At 36.9% G+C, this 18365-nt stretch overlaps 1 protein-coding gene across 4 annotated transcripts in view; it reads right to left on the reverse strand.

The window, feature by feature from the left end:
• The window catches only part of SNX7 (sorting nexin 7), a 97703-nt gene that overhangs the window by 61573 nt on the left and 17765 nt on the right, over nt 1-18365 (reverse strand). For all 4 annotated transcript variants that reach the window (XR_009539244.1, XM_060142462.1, XM_060142463.1 and 1 more), the window contains exon 2: nt 11239-11421. Coding sequence is in view for 3 of the 4 variants with exons in the window: in XM_060142462.1 (XP_059998445.1) it covers nt 11239-11421 (183 nt within the window). In the remaining variant the exon portion in view is untranslated. The remainder of the gene's footprint in view (nt 1-11238; nt 11422-18365) is intronic.

Consider the following 18365-nt stretch of genomic DNA (forward strand, 5'->3'; position numbering starts at 1 on the left):
ATCTTAATTGTCATAAAATAAGGCTCACAAAAGCTATACTTGACAAAGTTTATTCTTTTAAAATGAATGTTTAGAATATCATAAAATATATCTTAGCAAAACATTCCCTTTTTAGCGGGAAAAAGTGGAGGTAAATGAGATGCGGAAGTCTAAGGAACTACATGTTCAAAAAACACTACAAAATCTAACTATTATGCCAAATGGTACAAGTTGTGGAAATGGTAAAAATAGGCAAACTAAATCTAGTAGAAACACAGTTTAACAAATATATATACAAGTTGGTATGTGTATATATATATGCAAATACATAAACATGCATACATACATATGCACACAAAACATGTTTAGAGTCACTCATTAAACAACACTTACTGATACCTCCTCATACCTGGCACACACGTATAGGTTCACTACCCATTTCCAAGAAAATAAAATGGCATAACTAACAATAAAAACACACAAACACTGGGAAGTTAAAGTAAGATAGAGCTTTACATGTCTTCAAGAATTCCCAAAACTTCAAGTAAACACAAAAGAAACTTGTATAAATTCCAGGAACAGAAAGATATAAAATCAAGTCAAATAATTGGTTGATTCTGTCCTCATCACCCTGCCACTGACTTAAAAGAGGAGTTCCCTAACATACTACAATAACAGAAGAAAACAGAGGATAAGTACAAATCTTAAGGACAGTGCATTCTTTCTTCCTACTCTAAGACTTCATTGGGCTTCTAAAGGGTTATAAGTTATATATTATTTCTGCTCCAAAATTAACTTTTTAGAACACAAGTTCTTTCTAAGTTGGAAATTTATCATCAAATGCTGTTATTCCTACTGTTTGGAAGTTTTATCTCTATCTTCTAATCTAGAATACAGTTTCCCATGGAAAGTAAATTGTAAATGGTGTTTCATATCTGACCATAAGAGCTTGCATACTTGAAGTTTAGGACTAATGGACTCATGTGATCTATACCTCAAAATGCATATATTTAACAAATACTGACCTTTGGTCAAGGGCAAACAGTTACTCTAAATTGGAGGATTTAGAAAATTGTTTTTGAGGGAAAATGAATCTCAGAATCAAGAATACACTTTAACCCACAACTACATACTGGCATGCATTGATGAGTTTGTCTTCATGATGAGGATGTGAGAGGACAGACCCTTATTAAACCTCTGAGTTCTTACTCCTACATGTCCTAGGTCAAGGCAAATCTCTAATCTCTGAAACAGAAAGTACTTCTTTAGAGCACTCACCTCAGATATTCTAACCTGGAGAATAAAGGATCATTTCCCATAAGGGGAACAGATGCCAGGAATGTGGGCTTCCTGATATAATTATTTACAATCGGGTCACCCTTAAGTATTTCTAAGTAGGAGATTGCCAGTGTACATGTAGGTATATGAGCATGTGCATTTATCCTTCTTTTTTATGAATGTGTATCTTTATTTTTTATTTTATTATTATTTTTAACATCTTTATTGGAGTATAATTGCTTTACAATGGTGTGTTGGTTTCTACTTTATAACAAAGTGTATCAGTTATAAATATACATATATCCCCATACCTCTTCCCTCTTGCATCTCCCTCCCTCCCACCCTCCCTATCCCACCCCTCTAGGTGGTCACAAAGCACTGAGCTGATCTCCCTGTGCTATGTGGCTGCTTCCCACTAGCTATCTATTTTACATTTGGTAGTGTATATATGTCCAGGCCACTCTCTCACTTTGTGGCAGCTTACCCTTCCCCCTCCCCATATCCTCAAGTTCACTCTCCAGTAGGTCTGCATCTTTATTCCAGTCTTGCCCCTAGGTTCTTCATGACCATTGTTTTTTGTTTGTTTTTTAGATTCCATAGATATGTGTTAGCATATGCTATTTGTTTTTCTCTTTCTGACGTATTTCACTCTGTATGACAGACTCTATGTCCATCCACCTCACTACAAATAACTCAAATTCGTTCCTTTTATGGCTTAGTAATATTCCATTGTATATATGTGCCACATCTTCTTTATCCATTCATCTGTCAATGGACGCTTCCATGTCCTGGCTATTGTAAATAAAGCTGCAATGAACATTGTGGTACACGACTCTCTTTGAATTATGGTTTTCTCAGGGTATATGCCCAGTAGTGGGATTGCTGGGTTGTATGGCAGTTCTATTTTTAGTTATTTAAGGAAACTCCATACTGTTCTCCACAGTGCCTGTATCAACTTACATTCCCACCAACAGTTCAAGAGGGTTTCCTTTTCTCCACACCCTCTCCAGCATTTATTGTTTGTAGATTTTTTGATGATGGCCATTCTGACCGGTGGGAGATGATATCTCATTGTAGTTTTGATTTGTATTTGTATAATGATTAATGATGTTGAGCATTCTTTCACGCGTTTGTTGGCAATCTGGATACCTTCTTTGGAGAAATATCTATTTAGGTCTTCTGCCCATTTTTGGATTGGGTTGTTTGTTTTTTTGACATTGAGCTGCATGAGCTGCTTGTAAATTTTGGAAATTGATCAGTTGCTTCATTTGCAAATATTTTCTCCCATTCTGAGGGTTGTCTTTTCATCTTATTTATGGTTTACTTCGCTGTGCAAAAGCTTTTAAGTTTCATTAGGTCCCATTTATTTATTTTTGTTTTTATTTCCATTTCTCTAGGAGGTGGGTCAAAAAGGATCTTGCTGTGATTTATGTCATAGAGTGTTCTGCCTATGTTTTCCTCTACGAGTTTTATAGTGTCTAGCCTTACATTTAGGTCTTTAATCCATTTTGAGTTTATTTTTGTGTATGGTGTTAGGGCGTGTTCTAATTTCATTCTTTTACATGTACCTGTCCAGTTTTCCCAGCAACACTTATTGAAGAGGCTGTCTTTTCTCCACTGCATATTCTTGCCTCCTTTTTCAAAGATAAGGTGACCATATGTGTGTGGGTTTATCTCTGGGCTTCCTATCCTGTTCCACTGATCTATATTTCTGTTTTTGTGCCAGTACCACACTGTCTTGATTACTGTAGCTTTGTAGTATAGTCTGAAGTCAGGGAGCCTGATTCCTGCAGCTTCATTTTTCTTTCTCAAGATTGCTTTGGCTATTTGGGGTCTTTTGTGTTTCCATACAAATTGTGAAATTTTTTGTTCTAATTCTGTGAAAAATGCCAGTGGTAGTTTGATAGGGATTGCATTGAATCTGTACATTGCTTTGGGTAGTAGAGTCATTTTCACAATGTTGATTCTTCCAATCCAAGAACATGGTATATCAAACAGATGGTATATCTCTCCATCTGTTTGTATCATCTTTAATTTCTTTCATCAGTGTCTTATACTTTTCTACATATAGGTCTTTTCTCTCCTAAGGTACGTTTATTCCTAGGTATTTTATTCTTTTTGCTGCAGTGGTAAATGGGAGTGTTTTCTTTTTTTTTTTCTTCTTTTTGTGGTACGCAGGCCTCTCACTGTTGTGGCCTCTCCCATTGCGGAGCACAGTCTCAAGACCCGCAAGCTCAGCAGCCATAGCTTATGGGCCTAGCCACTCCGCGGCATGTGGGATCCTTCTGGACCGGGGCATACACCCGTGTCCCCTGCATTGGCAGGCAGACTCTCAACCACTGCGCCACCAGGGAAGCCTGGGAGTGTTTTTAATTTTACCTTCAGATTTTTCATCATTAGTGTATAGGAATGGAAGAGATTTCTGTGCATTAATTTTGTATCCTGCTACTTTACCAAATTCATTGATTAGCTCTAGTAGTTTTCTGGCAGCATCTTTAGGAGTCTCTATGTGTAGTATCATGTCATCTGAAAACAGAGACAGCTTTACTTCTTTTCCGATTTGGATTCCTTTTATTTCTTTTTCTTCTCTGATTGCTATGGCTAAGACTTCCAAAACTATTTTGAATAATAGTGGTGAGAGTGGGCAACCTTGTCTTGCTCCTGATCTTAGTGAAAATGGTTTCAGTTTTTCACCATTGAGAATGATGCAGGCCGTGGGTTTGTCATATATGGCCTTTATTATGGTGAGGTAAGTTCCCTCTATGACTACTTTCTGGAGGGTTTTTATCATAAATGGGTATTGAATTTTGTCAAAAGCTTTCTCTGCATTTACTGAGATGATCATATGGTTTTTCTCCTTCAATTTGTTAATATGGTGTATCACATTGATTGATTTACGTATACTGAAGAATCCTTGCATTGCTGGGAGAAACCCCACTTCATCATGGTGTATGATCCTTTTAATGTGCTCTTGGATTCTGTTTGCCAGTATTCTGTTGAGGATTTTTGCATCTATGTTCATCAGTGATATTAGCCTACAGTTTTCTTTCTTTGTGACATCTTTGTCTGTTTTTGGTATCAGAGTGATGGTGGCCTCATAGAATGAGTTTGGGAGTGTTCCTCCCTCTGCTATATTTTGGAAGAGTTTGAGACGGAGAGGTGTTAACTCTTCTCTAAATGTTTGATAGAATTCACCTGTGAAGCCATCTGGTCCTGGGCTTTTGTTTGTTGGAAGATTTTAAATCACAGTTTCAACTTCAGTGCTTGTGATTGGTCTGTTCATATTTTCTATTTCTTCCTGGTTCAGCCTCAGAAGGTTGTGCGTTTCTAAGAAATTTCCATTTCTTCCATATTGTCCATTTTATTGGCATATAGTTGCTTGTAGTAATCTCTCATGATCCTTTGTATTTCTGCAGTGTCAGTTGTTACATCTCCATTTTCATTTCCAATTCTATTGATCTGAGTCTTCTCTCTTTTTTTCTTAATGAGTCTGGCTAATGATTTATCAATTTTGTTTATCTTCTCAAAGAACCAGCTTTTAGTTTTATTGATCTTTGCTATCATTTCCTTCATTTCTTTTTCATTTATTTCACATCTGATCTTTATGATTTCTTTCCTTCTGCTAACTTTAGGGATTTTTTGTTCTTCTTTCTCTAATTGCTCTAGGTGTAAGATTAGCTTCTTTATTTGAGACGTTTCTTGTTTCTTAAGGTAGGATTGTATTGCTATAAACTTCCCTCCCGCTTTTGCTGCATCCCATAGGTTTTGGGTTGTCGTGTTTTCATTGTCATTTGTTTCTAGGTATTTTTTGATTTCTTCAGTGATCTCATGGTTATTAAGTAGTGTACTGTTTAGCCTCAATGTGTTTTTATTTTTTACAGATTTTTTCCTGTAACTGATATCTAGTCTGATAGTGTTGTGGTCGGAAAAGATACTTGATACAATTTAAATTTTCTTAAATTTACCAAGGCTTGATTTGTGACCCAAGATATGATCTATCCTGGAGAATGTTCCATGAGCACTTGAGAAGAAATATTCTGCTGTGTTTGGATGGAATGTCCTATAAATATCAATTAAGTCCATCTTGTTTAATGTATCATTTAAAGCTTGTGTTTCCTTATTTATTTTCATTTTGGATGATCTGTCCATTGGTGAAACAGGGGTGTTAAAGTCTCCTACTATGATTGTGTTACTGTCAATTTCCCCTTTTATGGCTGTTAGTATTTTCCTTATGTATTGAGGTGCTCCTATGTTGGCTGCATAAATATTTACAATTGTTTTATCTTCTTCTTGGATTGATCCCTTGATCATTATGTAGTATGCTTCCTATCTATTGTAATAGTCTTTTTTTTAAAGTCTATTTTGTCTGATATGAGAATTGCTACTCCAGCTTTCTTTTGATTTCCATTTGCATGGAATATCTTTTTCCATCCTCTCACCCTCAGTCTGTATGTGTCCCTAGGTCTGAAGTGGGTCTCTTGTGGACAGCGTATATACGTGTCTTGTTTTTTTATCCATTCAGCCAGTCTATGTCTTTTGGTTGGAGCATTTAATCCATTTACATTTAAGGTGGTTATCGATATGTATGTTCCTATTACCATTTTCTTAATTGTTTTGGGTTTGTTATGGTAGGTCTTTTCCTTCTCTCGTGTTTCCTGCCTACAGAAATTCCTTTAGCATTTGTTGTAAAGCTGGTTTGGTGGTGCTGAACCCTCTTAAGTTTTGCTTCTCTGTAAAGGTTTTAATTTCTCCGTTAAATCTGAATGAGATACTTGCTGGGTAGAGTAATCTTGGTTGTAGGTTTTTCCCCTTCATCACTTTAAATATGTCCTTCCACTCCCTTCTGGCTTGCAGAGTTTCTGCTGAAAGATCAGCTGTTAACCTTATGGGGATTCCCTTCTGAGTTATTTGTTGGTTTTCCCTTGCTGTATTTAATTTTTGATAGTTTGCTTAATATGTGCCTTGGCATGTTTCTCCTTGGATTTATCCTGTATGGGATTCTTTGTGCTTCCTGGACTTGATTAACTATTTCCTTTACCATATTAGGGAAGTTTTCAACTATAATCTCTTCAAATATTTTCTCAGTCCCTTTCTTTTTCTCTTTTTCTTCTGGGACCCCTATAATTCAAATGTTGGTGTGCTTAATGTTGTCCCAGAGGTCTCTGAGACTTTCCTCAATTCTTTTCATTCTTTTTTCTTTATTCTGCTCTGCAGTAGTTATTTCCACTATTTTATCTTCCAGGTCATTTATCCATTCCTCTGACTCAGTTATTCTGCTATTGATCCCTTCAGAGAATTTTTAATTTCATTTATTGTGTTGTTCATACTGTTTGTTTGCTCTTTAGTTCTTCTAGGTCTTTGTTAAACATTTCTTGTATTTTCTCCATTCTATTTCCAAGATTTTGGTTCATCTTTACGATCATTATTCTGAATTCTTTTTCAGGTAGACTGCCTATTTCCTCTTCATTTGTTTGGTCTGGTGGGTTTTTGCCTTGCTCCTTCATCTGCTGTGTGTTTCTCTGTCTTCTCATTTTGCTTAACTTACTATGTTTGGGGTCTCCTTTTCACAGGCTGCAGGTTTGTAGTTCCTGTTGTTTTGGGGTTTTGCCCCTAGTGGCTAAGGTTGGTTCAGTGGGTTGTGTAGGCTTCCTGGTCGAGGGGACTAGTGCCTGTGTTCTGGTGGATGAGGCTGGATCTTGTCGTTCTGGTGGATAGGTCCACGTCTGGTGGTGTGTTTTGGGCTGTCTGTGGCCTTAATATTTTAGGCAGCCTCTCTGCTAATGGGTGGGGTTGTGTTCCTGTCTTGCTAGTTGTTTGGCATAGGGTGTCCAGCACTGTAGCTTGCTGGTCGTTGAGTGGAGCTGGGTCTTGGTGTTGAGATGGAGATCTCTGGGAGATTTTCACCGTTTGATATTATGTGGAGCTGGGAGGTCTCTTGTGGACCAGTGTCCTGAACTTGTCTCTTCCACCTCAGAGGCAGAGCCCTGATGCCTGGCTGGAGCACCAAAAGCCTGTCATCCACATGGCTCAGAATAAAAGGGAGAAAAAAAAGAAAGAAAGAAAGAAGATAAAATGAAATAAAATAAAATAAGAAAGTTATTAAAATAAAAAATAATTTAAAAAATTTTTAAAGTAATTAAAAAAAAAAAGAGGAGAGGAACCAAAGCAAAAAACAAATCTACCAATGATAACAGGAGCTAAAAATGATACTAAAAAAAACAAACAAACAAAAAACGGACAGACAGAATCCTAGGACAAATGGTAAAAGCAAAGCTATACAGACAAAATCACATACAGAAACATACACATACACACTCACAAAAAGAGAAAAATGGAAAAAAAAAAAATATATATATATATATATCTCGTTGCTCCCAAAGTCCACCTCCTCAATTTGGGATAATTTTTTGTCTACTCAGGTATTCCACAGATGCACGGTACATCCAGTTGATTGTGGAGATTTAGTCTGCTGCTCCTGAGGCTGCTGGGAGAGATTTCCCTTTCTCTTCTTTGTTCTCACAGCTCCTGGGGTTCAGTTTTGGATTTGGCCCCGTCTCTGCATGTAGGTCACCTGAGGGTGTCTGTTCTTCGCTCAGACAGGACAGAGTTAAAGGAGCAGCTGATTCATGGACTCTGGCTCACTCAGGACAGGGGGAGGGAGGGGTACAGAGTGTGGGGTGAGCCTGTGGCGGCAGAGGCCAGTGTAACATTACAACAGCCTGAGGTGCCGTGTGTTCTCCCAGGGAAGTTGTCCCTGGGTCACGGGACCCTGCCAGTGGCGGGCTGCACAGGCTCCGGGGAGGGTAGGTGTGGATAGTGACCTGTGCTCGCACACAGGCTTCTTGGTGGCTGCAGCAGCAGACTTAGCATTCATGCCCGTCTCTGGGGTCTGCGTTGTTAGCTGTGGCTCGCGCCCGTCTCTGGAGCTCGTTTAGGCAGCGTTCTTAATCCCCTCTCCTCGTGCACCAGGAAACAAAGAGGCAAGAAAAAGTCTCCTGCCTCTTCGACAGCTCCAGACCTTTTCCCGGACTCCCTCCGGGCTAGCTGGGGCGCACTAGCCCCCTTCAGGCTGTGTTCGCGCAGCCAACCACAGTCCTCTCCCTGGGGTCTGACCTTCGAAGCCTGAGCCTCAGCTCCCAGTGCCTGCCCACCCCGGCGGGTGAACAGACAAGCCTCTCGGGCTGGTGAGTGCTGGTCGGCACCGATCCTCTGTGTGGGAATCTCTCCTCTTTGCCCTCCGCACCCCTGTGGCTGCACTCTCCTCTGTGGCTCTAAAGCTTCCCCCCTCCGCCACCGGCAGTCTCTGCCCGCAAAGGGCCTCCCTAGTGTGGAAAGTGAAAACTTTTCCTCCTTCACAGCTCCCTCCCACTGGTGCAGGTCCCGTCCCTATTCTTTTGTCTCTGTTTTTTCTTTTTTCTTTTGCCTTACCCAGGTACGTGGGGAGTTTCTTGCCTTTTGGGAGTTCTGAGGTCTTCTGCCAGCATTCAGTAGGTGTTCTGTAGGAGTTGTTCCACATGTAGATGTATTTCTGGGGAGGAAGGTGATCTGCACGTCTTACTCCTCCGCCATCTTGAAGCTCCTCCTGCATTTATCCTTATAATCTTGGTGTCCATGAATGTAAATTTTTTTAAATATTTATTTATTTATTTATTTATTTATGTTTGGCTGCATTGGGTCTTCGTTGCTGCACAGGCTTTCTCTAGTTGCGGCGAGCGGGGTCTACTCTTTGCTGCGGTGTGCAGGCTTCTCATTGCAATGGTTTCTCTTGTGGAGCATGGCCTCTAGGCACACGGGCTTCAGTACTCGTGGCACACGGGTACTGTGTGCCAATGACTGTGTTGTATAACCTTTGGCAAGTTTTGAGTTTCAGTGGGCTCATTCACAAAATGAGGGTAAATCATAAGATCCAGATTGTTGTGAGCTTCAGATGAGTTAAAACATATAAAGTGGTTAGAACATTGCCTGACACAAATTAGTCCCACAATAAAAGTTAGTTTAACACACTATAATATTATCACTATCACTATTACTACTACTACTACAAGAGCAGTACATTTAAAATATGATGTAATATGGATAACTCATAAGAACTATATGTCTATGATTAGAATGAAATCCATAGGGTGTTTTATAAAGTGTCTTTCTGAAAGAAACAAATGAGGGGAAAATAATTCAGTTTCACAAAATCTTTGCTAGAAAGGGTAATGAAAATGGATGATTATAATTATAACAGTAGTAACAGGAGAAATCTGGCTCTATTCTTAGCAGTGTGTCTGTATTAACACACTAAATATTCACAAAGACCATACGAGGCTAGTACTGTTATCTAATTTACAAATGAGGAAACTAAGCATAGAGAGGTTAATTAGATAGCAAGGAAGGGGGGCGATCAAGATTCAACTCCGTGCTGTCTTGCTCTACAGCATCTTGATATGACTATGATACTATAAATTTCTTCACTCACTCACACACCGAAAGGTTAAATTGCTAACTTGCTATATCCCAAGGATTGTGTTTAGAATTATGGATAACTTAAGATACAATTACCTTCCTTGAGAAGCTCACGGACTCATTGGGAATAAATACAAATAAACACACAGTGACCTACACACAGGTAGGTGTCAATTACTGAATACTTATTATATGTTAGGCACTTTGCTAAGTGTTTTACATTGATTAGTTATCCTAACTTAATTCTTACAGCAACTCTACAGAACCAGGTTCTATTATCATTTCAGTCTTATAAATTAAAAAACAAAAAAACCCTGAGGCTTAGAAGGACTAAATATAGGCTTTTGATTTCTTTGCTACACTGACTGTGGTATCTTACATTCTTTAAGAGTTCAGTTAGAACACTGTGAGCAAACAGAAGAAAGAGGACTCAGCATGTGGGGCAGAGGTGGTGGGCATCATTTTGAATTGTATCTTGAAAAACAAACAGTAACTCTTCTGCCTGAAAGTGGGAAGGGCATATCAGACAGAAGAAAAAGCATATGCAAAATCATGAGAGCAAGAAATAGCCTAGAATATTCAGATAAAAGAGGTAGTTCTATGCAAGTGGAGAGCAGGGGTATTACAAGTCGGGAGTAAGAGGTGAGTCATATATGGTACGCTGGCCCCAGACTGAGAAGTTCTCTATATATCATACAAAAGAGTCTGCACTTTGTTCTGTAGGAAGTGAGGAGCCAGGGAAGGATCTTAAGAATCTGAGTAAAGAGATCAGATATATACATCTTTATGCAACGTAATTAGCAGCAGTGTGGAGGCTGCACTGGAAGCAGTGATTATATGAACAGGGTCCAAAAGCTCTGCAGCTACAAAAGGGATGCACTACAAGAGATGTAGAGTGAGGCTGCATAAACAAAATATTATAACTTATAAATAGAATTCTTGAAGGCTGCTATTACACAAAGGACTTTAAAAAAAGATTATACTATTTGTTTTTTTTTTACTTTTTCAGAGTAAACTGTCTTTTTGCAGAGCCTTGTCCTAGGAGTCAGGAGACTCAGATTCTAGATCTGTCCTTGCATCATTAAACAACTAACAGTGTTTCATATATTGATATAAGATAAAGTGGCCATTTGCTCTTATTTGGAAAACAAATGAAATTATTTTTTTGGAATCTTCAGAAGAAATGTGAACACAAAATATTGTATCATGTTTTTAACTAGTTGTTTTCTTTATTAGCAAACTGAGGCTCTTCTTTTCCAAATATATTTCTTTATAATTTTTAAACTAAAAACCTAAAATGTTCCTATTTTAATAAGCACAGCTGCTAAAATACAAGTGACTGGTACTCAGGTTAATTTGAATTCATATAGAACAAGTGAAGGACAGATAAGATGCAATGTCTTACTCAAAATGGCTGAAAAACTAGAAGTCAATTCAGTTAAGATTCTCTGAGTGTCAAAGTGAACAAGAAGCAGTTCCAAAAGTTCAAAAAAGCAACTATATTCAAGAAAATGTTCATTAAATACTTACCTTAGTAATAATCCTATAAGTAATGAATGTTTCAATTGTAGTAACATGGCTTTCAGGTTCATCAACTGTAATGAAAAGATCTTTCAAATCTGGCTCATCTTCAAACTTGACTTGGTTTATCATTGATAAAGGGGATGTTGGCATCACAGGGCTGAAGGAATTCATGTCCATCAATGAGGCATCCTAGGAATAAAACAATCAAAAATTAATATCTATAAGGAATAAAAAGTTAAAATCCTCTTTTTCTTAGACACGACAAATACTAATCAAATATGTCAAGAACAAAAAGGATAACTGGACTCCTGCTTAAATAAGGTATATGGAACATGTATTTTTATCTCTGCTTCTTCTCAAAATCCCACTTTAAAAATGACAGTAAAGAAACAAAGACAGAACAAGACAAAAAGTCATAAAAAGGCATAAACCCTCAAGGTAAAAAGAAGAGACTAAGCAAACAAAGTTAACTACTTTTTTGGAAACTGATGGTTGAGTGGTAACTGAAAAGCAGTGCAGAAACAGCTAGAGTAAATGTAGGAGAGAATGGTAGACCAGGAAAAAGAAGGCACATTTATGACACAGGATCACAGCGACACTCAAGAATTAGAGGTGCCAGGAACCTGTGGACATAGAATGCTGGAAGAGTTAAACCAGAGGATTGGTTAAAAAGCTCATAAAACAAAAAAGGAGTTAGTACCTCAGATTTCCTCACCTACCCCATGTAATCAGTGACTTTTCTTCCCCAATTTTGCAAAAAACCTGGAAATTTGCTTTCTGGAGTGTCTCTGAACTCAAGGGCACCAGGCAGGATGGAGGGAGAGAGAGGCCCTATGAAAATACAGATATCAAGGGAAAGCCCTACATACTAGAGGAAACGATATCCAGCCCTTTCCCCTCATTTGGCCCCCAGAACGTGGGCAGCAAGATGTTGAATGTCTACTCAGCTTGTCAGGACCTGGTGCGGGAACTACCGAACATCTCAACATGTGGAAAGCCTCTGATGTGAAAGATTCACAAATAAAGAAACAAGGAGAATACAGGAAGCAGACAGAATAGAGAATATAATGCTTTAAAAATAGAAGAACTCATTAGCGATAAGAATGATATGAAATTCATGAATAAAACGTGTTATTTTTCAAAAAAATTCAGAGAACAACAGGAAAACCAATAAAAAAGGAGGCTCATGAAAGTTGAAATATGATGGAAGGATAAAAACTCAAGCAGAAGTTCAAAAGATTTAACTTGAGAACTAAGCTGAACCAAAAGAACATGGGATGGAAAAGGAGAGAGAAGTATTTTTAAAAATTAAAGGATCCAGGTAGATAGTACCTGAATGAACAGAATTCCAGAAAATGAAGAAGGAAAATGTCCTCTGAACTGAAGTATTTCCAGGTTGACAGGGCCTTGCAGGCCTCCTCAAAATGAAGAGGACAGTAGTGGGGTGGGTAGTATCCCTACAAGCATCTATCACCATGCCATTTCATAACAGTAGGGATTTTCAATTCCTAAAAGCTTCCAGAGAGACTATAAACAGGTAAAATACAATAGGAATGGCTTCAGATTTCTCAGTGGTAATACTGGAAACTAAATGATAATAAAATAGTATCTTCAAAATTTTTAGAGGAAAATATTTCCTACCTAGAATTATACAAAGCCAAACTGTCATTCAAGTATACAGGTAGAATGAAGCCATTTCAGATAGGAAAGATTTCAAAAACTGACTTTCCATGTACCCATTCTTACACATTCTTTGGAAAACTCTTCACTTTTCCAAAATAAGGGCATATATCAAGAAAGAAGAAATATGATCTGAAAGTAAGAGATTCAACATAGAAGAGAACTAAAGGAAATTCCTTGGATGACAGTGAAAGAACAGACTTAGAGAACAACCTATACAGACTAGAGCAGTAAGACTCCGGGGGGCAAGGAGATGAAGAGGGAAAGAATAAAGGAAGAGAGGGAGGAAGGAAAGAGAAAGAGCAAAGGAGAAAGGGAAAGAGAATGAGGGAAGGAGGGAGGGAGGGAGAAAGGAAGGAAGGGAGGAGGGAAGTGGGGAGGGAGGGAGGCTGACAGAATACCTGATACATTTAAGCATAATGAAAGGAAGCATGCTATATTAGATTTTGTAGATGAATTGGTGCAAAAAAGCCAAGAGGCAGAGAAAACAAGAGAGGGAGAAAGGGAGGGCCAAAAATAAAGGAATGAATGAATGATGAACTCTAAAGAAAACAAAAGGTACAAGAATGAAAAATGTAATCATAGTTCATTACATGGCTTAACTGTGAATAAAAATAAATTGTTCTTAATACTGAATTTAACTAAAAATGGTGATACAGTTATATTAAGATAATGGGGGGAAAAACATATGTATACGTTTGAAGGGAGGAGACATTGCCTATAAAACAGTTTCAAACATGCCAATACCATGAAGGAAAAGGAAGATGAGGAACTGTTCCAGACTGATGCAGACCAAAGAGACACAAGAGCCAAAGCAACATATGATCTTGGATTGGATTCTGTTCCAAAGGAGAAGAGCCTTTGTTTTTTCTCTCTAAATGATATTATTGGGACAACTGAAAATTTTGAAAGGGTCTGTGGATTAGAATATAGTATTATGTCAATATTAATTTCCTGATTTGCATACTTATACTGTGATTACACAGGAGAGTGTCCTTGTTTTCAAAAAATATACACAGATTTAATTAGGAGTAATAAAACATGTCTCTAATTTACTCAACTTGCACACACACAGAGAAAACAAATGTTGTGAAATGGTAATAACTGGGAAATCTAGATTCTTTGTGGTATTCTTGCAACACTTCTCCAAGTTTGCAATTATTTCAAAATAAAAAGTATATTTATAGTTTTCAAAAGTCAAATCATCTGACAAGGCTTAAAATAAAACGAAACAAATTAAAAAAGCAGCATCACATGCTCCACTATTGCTATTACCAGTTCATGCTCCTCAGAAGCAAATTCAGAACTCTATTAGCTATTTTTGTTCCTTGTTACCTTCTTTATTTCAAAATAACATATATTTTCTTTTTTTAAAAATTTTTCAATTTTCATATTATCAGTAGGTTTCCTACTAAGGAGGATGAAGAGTATTTATTTAAGCCAATTAATTATATGAGTATAGACTCAGAATCCTATTTTACTCAATGGGTTATAATCCATTAATATAATTTATTTTGATGTTCTAAGTGTCCAAAATTTGCCTAGTAGGAGCTCCTTAAAGCTGGCATCTGTGTGTTTTTGATATGTCTTCATTATTCCTTGAGCACTTTATTTTCTGGCATAGCAAGATGTTTCAGATTTATGTTATATTTTCCCTGCCCCAGTCATGGAATCAGACATTTCTCCAAGGAGCTCTGGTTTCTTTTAGAGGAGACTGGTATTTAGAAAACAAGATATAAATGCTAGAAAATATATGTATATTAGGCATGATTTAGACCAAGGAATAGAGGACAAATTACAGTTGAGTTGATCAGACACACAAAAACATGGAGACAATAAATGTCTTGCAACAAAAGTTTAGTGAAACAAATTATGGTATATACCTACAATAGGATACAATAAAGTCTATCCATATACTAGAATACAATAAAGTGATTAATATATTAGAAGAATATATAGTAACTTGGAAAAAGATTCCCAGTATGGTATTAAGAGAAAATATTAGCTTATAAAATTTGTATTCAACTAGATTCTAACGCATGTACGTGTATTTAAGTGTGTGTATGACAGAGGGGGATCAGAGGGTAGGAGAGAAAAAGTGAGAAATAGCGCACTCACGATATGCGTGCACTCATGAACTTAGAAGCTATACAAAAAAGTTAACAGAAGTTATTCCAGGTGTTGGGATTGCTGTTGAGTTTAATATTTTCCTGTCTGAGTTGCTGTATTTCCAAATATTCTAAAATAAACGTGCATCATTTTGAAAAAAGGTTTTTAATTGTTTAGAGTCAACACTGTATCTAACGTGTTCAGAAACAGTAAGAACTACTGTAAAAAAAAAAAAACAGTAAAAACTACTGAAAAAACTACTGTGAAAAAACCCCAGTAAGTTAAAAGAGCTGTCTAGGGCCATTTTGGCAGAAGACCTTGGATTACATATTTGATTATCTGTTATTTTTTCTTAATTCAAAGTTGTATAGTTAAATATGAAATTTAAAAATATGTCCGGAATCACATGAAAATGGGATTGTCAAAATAAATTATGGGATGCTAACACAATGGAATACTAAGCAGCCATTAAAACCAGAATTTAGAGGTTTCAAATAAATGTGCAATCAGCATGTACAAAAATCTCTCTCAATTATCATTTCATATAAACAGTAGTTTTTTAAGTTGATGGGCAAATGTGCTTTAAATTTCACTGACAGTGCATACAACCATGTGCTTTGGAGTTCTTTGTAGTCACCCTCTTAACTCACCACAACCCACTTCTTTTACCTACTACATAATTTAGCATTCTATTTCTTCTGCTTAAAATGCATCCTTTTGTAGGGTGGAAAAGATCTGCCTGAATTTATAAAGGCTCACAATTCCAATGAGTGTAGTGTGGTGTCATAAAAATATGCTTCAATATCTAGCAAAGGAAGAAAATTATAGGCTGAAATTTAGCAACATCCAAGATTTCAGTAGAAGGATGTAAATTACTATGAATCACTCAAAAACATTCTTAAAACCTCAATAAAAGTGACTATCCAAAGAGTTTTATATTCGCTTCAAAAAAAGGAAAGAAAATATACTGACAATACTTAAAAGATTTACATTTGGACACGAATAAGTAAAGACAATAAGTGTTTGAGAAGATCCAAAGAAGTAACTGACCAAAAAGAACTTCATTTAACTTTTTGTGGTTGATGCTTTTCAGGAGAAATGGATCGTTAAAATTTGTTCTTTCCAAACAAAGTTCTTACTTCCACAATAACGCATGCCTCTTTCTCCTGCTAGTTCTCTCTGTCTTTCTCCCCGTCCTCAGTCTCATTTATACATTCGTTCATTCTTAGCATTTGGATATACAACCATTATCCTATGGTATTACACACAATGAAAATACATCTTTTCATTTTTTTTCTTCAAGAGATTAAAGCAGAAGGGAAATTATTTGCATGGTAAATCTCTACTTCTTAAATAACATTGAATACCTTTCTTATAGCTAGCATAGTGAAAACACACTCACACAGGCACACACCAAAAAATCTTGGGATGGTTTCAGGCTGAGATTTGAATATGTATAATAGAGAAGTAAGCCAAATTGTCGCAGGAAGTCATTGTCTTTTATCCTTACCGCAAATCAACACATTCACTGTAAGAGAAACCATTTAAGTGACTTTCCTGAAATGAATGGACATTAGCACTGTGCTAGCATAATACTGAAATTTGTTGACAAAGTCACTTACAAATTAAGGGTAAGTTTTCTTTGTTCTTATTTTTGGTTTATTATAAGCATTTGTTGTGGGTTGAACCATGTCCTCCCAAAATTCATATGTTGAGGTCCCCCAGTACCTCAGAATGCGACCTTATTTGGTGACAGGGTCTTTACAGAGGCAATCAAGTTAAAATGAGGTCACTGGAGTGGGTCCTGATGCAATATGACTGGTATCTGTATAAAAAAGGGGAAATTTGGACATAGACGTTCATAGAGGGAAAACATGAGACATAGGGAGAAGACAGCCATCTACAAGCCAAGTGGAGAGACTGGGAACAGATCCTTCCCTCACTGCCCTCAGAAGGAACCAATCCTGCTGACACCTTAATTTCACATTCTAGCTTCCAGAACTGTGAGAAAATAAATTTCCGGCTGTTTAAGACACCTAGTCTGTGGTACTTTGTTGCGGTAGCCCTAGCAAATGAACAGCATTTCTGTATATAGAGTGGTACATAATAAATATTTAAGGAAGGAAACAAGGATAGAAAGGAAGGAAGGAATTATAATTAAAATATTTCATCCTTGCTCCATTAATTTTTTTTACAGGTTAACAATCAACTTCAGTAATTTCTGAGAAATGTTTTTTGCCTCCCACTTTTAATGCTATTAGATGGTTCCAACGTTCTACTATTGAAATAAATAAAATACAGAGCTGAAATTTAAAACAAACAATGACTTGACAATATTTGAGTGCTCAGGAAATAAACTCCAAAAGAAACAGGTTAAAAGGTGAGATATGATCTCTCTAAGAGGTGTCCTTCCTTAATATCCTTCACTAAGATGCTACTCGGGAACATCTCATAAATATAACATGAATTACTCTGATAATACTAAATTGCAACCACCATCTGTGCACAAACAACTATTTTCTTTTTACAAGTAGAGGGAAAAAAATTCATGTGAGAAGTGTGATAAATCAGAATACTGGCATGAAAAGGCCATGCAAATAAAATTGCTGATGTACAAGAAACACGTACACCAAGAGACATCTGGTAAAAAGCAACTTAAAGTGGAAGGAGTTTGAGAAACCATGTTGTTATGAGGGACACTCATCTTGATGGGCCTAAATTTAGACTTACCAGCTGTGTTTTGGTTTACAACTCCTTCCAATCTGCCTGCTTATAATAATAATAAAAAATTAGAAAGGCCTTCTGTGGAACACTGTTGAAAATGTGATTGGGGGAAAAGCCAGCCTATGTCGTGTTCTATAAAGGGGCATACAACACTCAATAATCTTGTTTGACATAATTTCCAGTGCTATGTAGTATATATACCCTTGTATGCATATATCATAATCTATTTATTCATTTTTCTGTTTCTATTTTCTAACAGTGTTGCTTTGAATATACTTGGACTTTTTCAGGTTTTGTGCACTATGAAGTTATATACTGACCACAGAAATGTTTCACATAATTTTGTTTGACATAATTTTCCACTCTGGCAAAAAAAAAAAAAAAACTGGTATATTAAAAGAAAAAGTCTCTGTAGTTAGGCAGAACTAAACTTAATTCAAGTTTACATATATATATACAGCTGTGTGAACCTGGTCAAGTCACGTTACTTTTCTGAGATTCAGTAACATCAGAGAGGTCATATCTCACCTTGGATCACAGAGGATAAAAAGAGATGAATAAATGTGGGGTATACATTGTCTCCTTGAAACCTTCATGTGAATTATATAAACCTTACCATG

Source organism: Lagenorhynchus albirostris, chromosome 2, assembly GCF_949774975.1.
Source record: "Lagenorhynchus albirostris chromosome 2, mLagAlb1.1, whole genome shotgun sequence".
NCBI lineage: Eukaryota > Metazoa > Chordata > Mammalia > Artiodactyla > Delphinidae > Lagenorhynchus > Lagenorhynchus albirostris.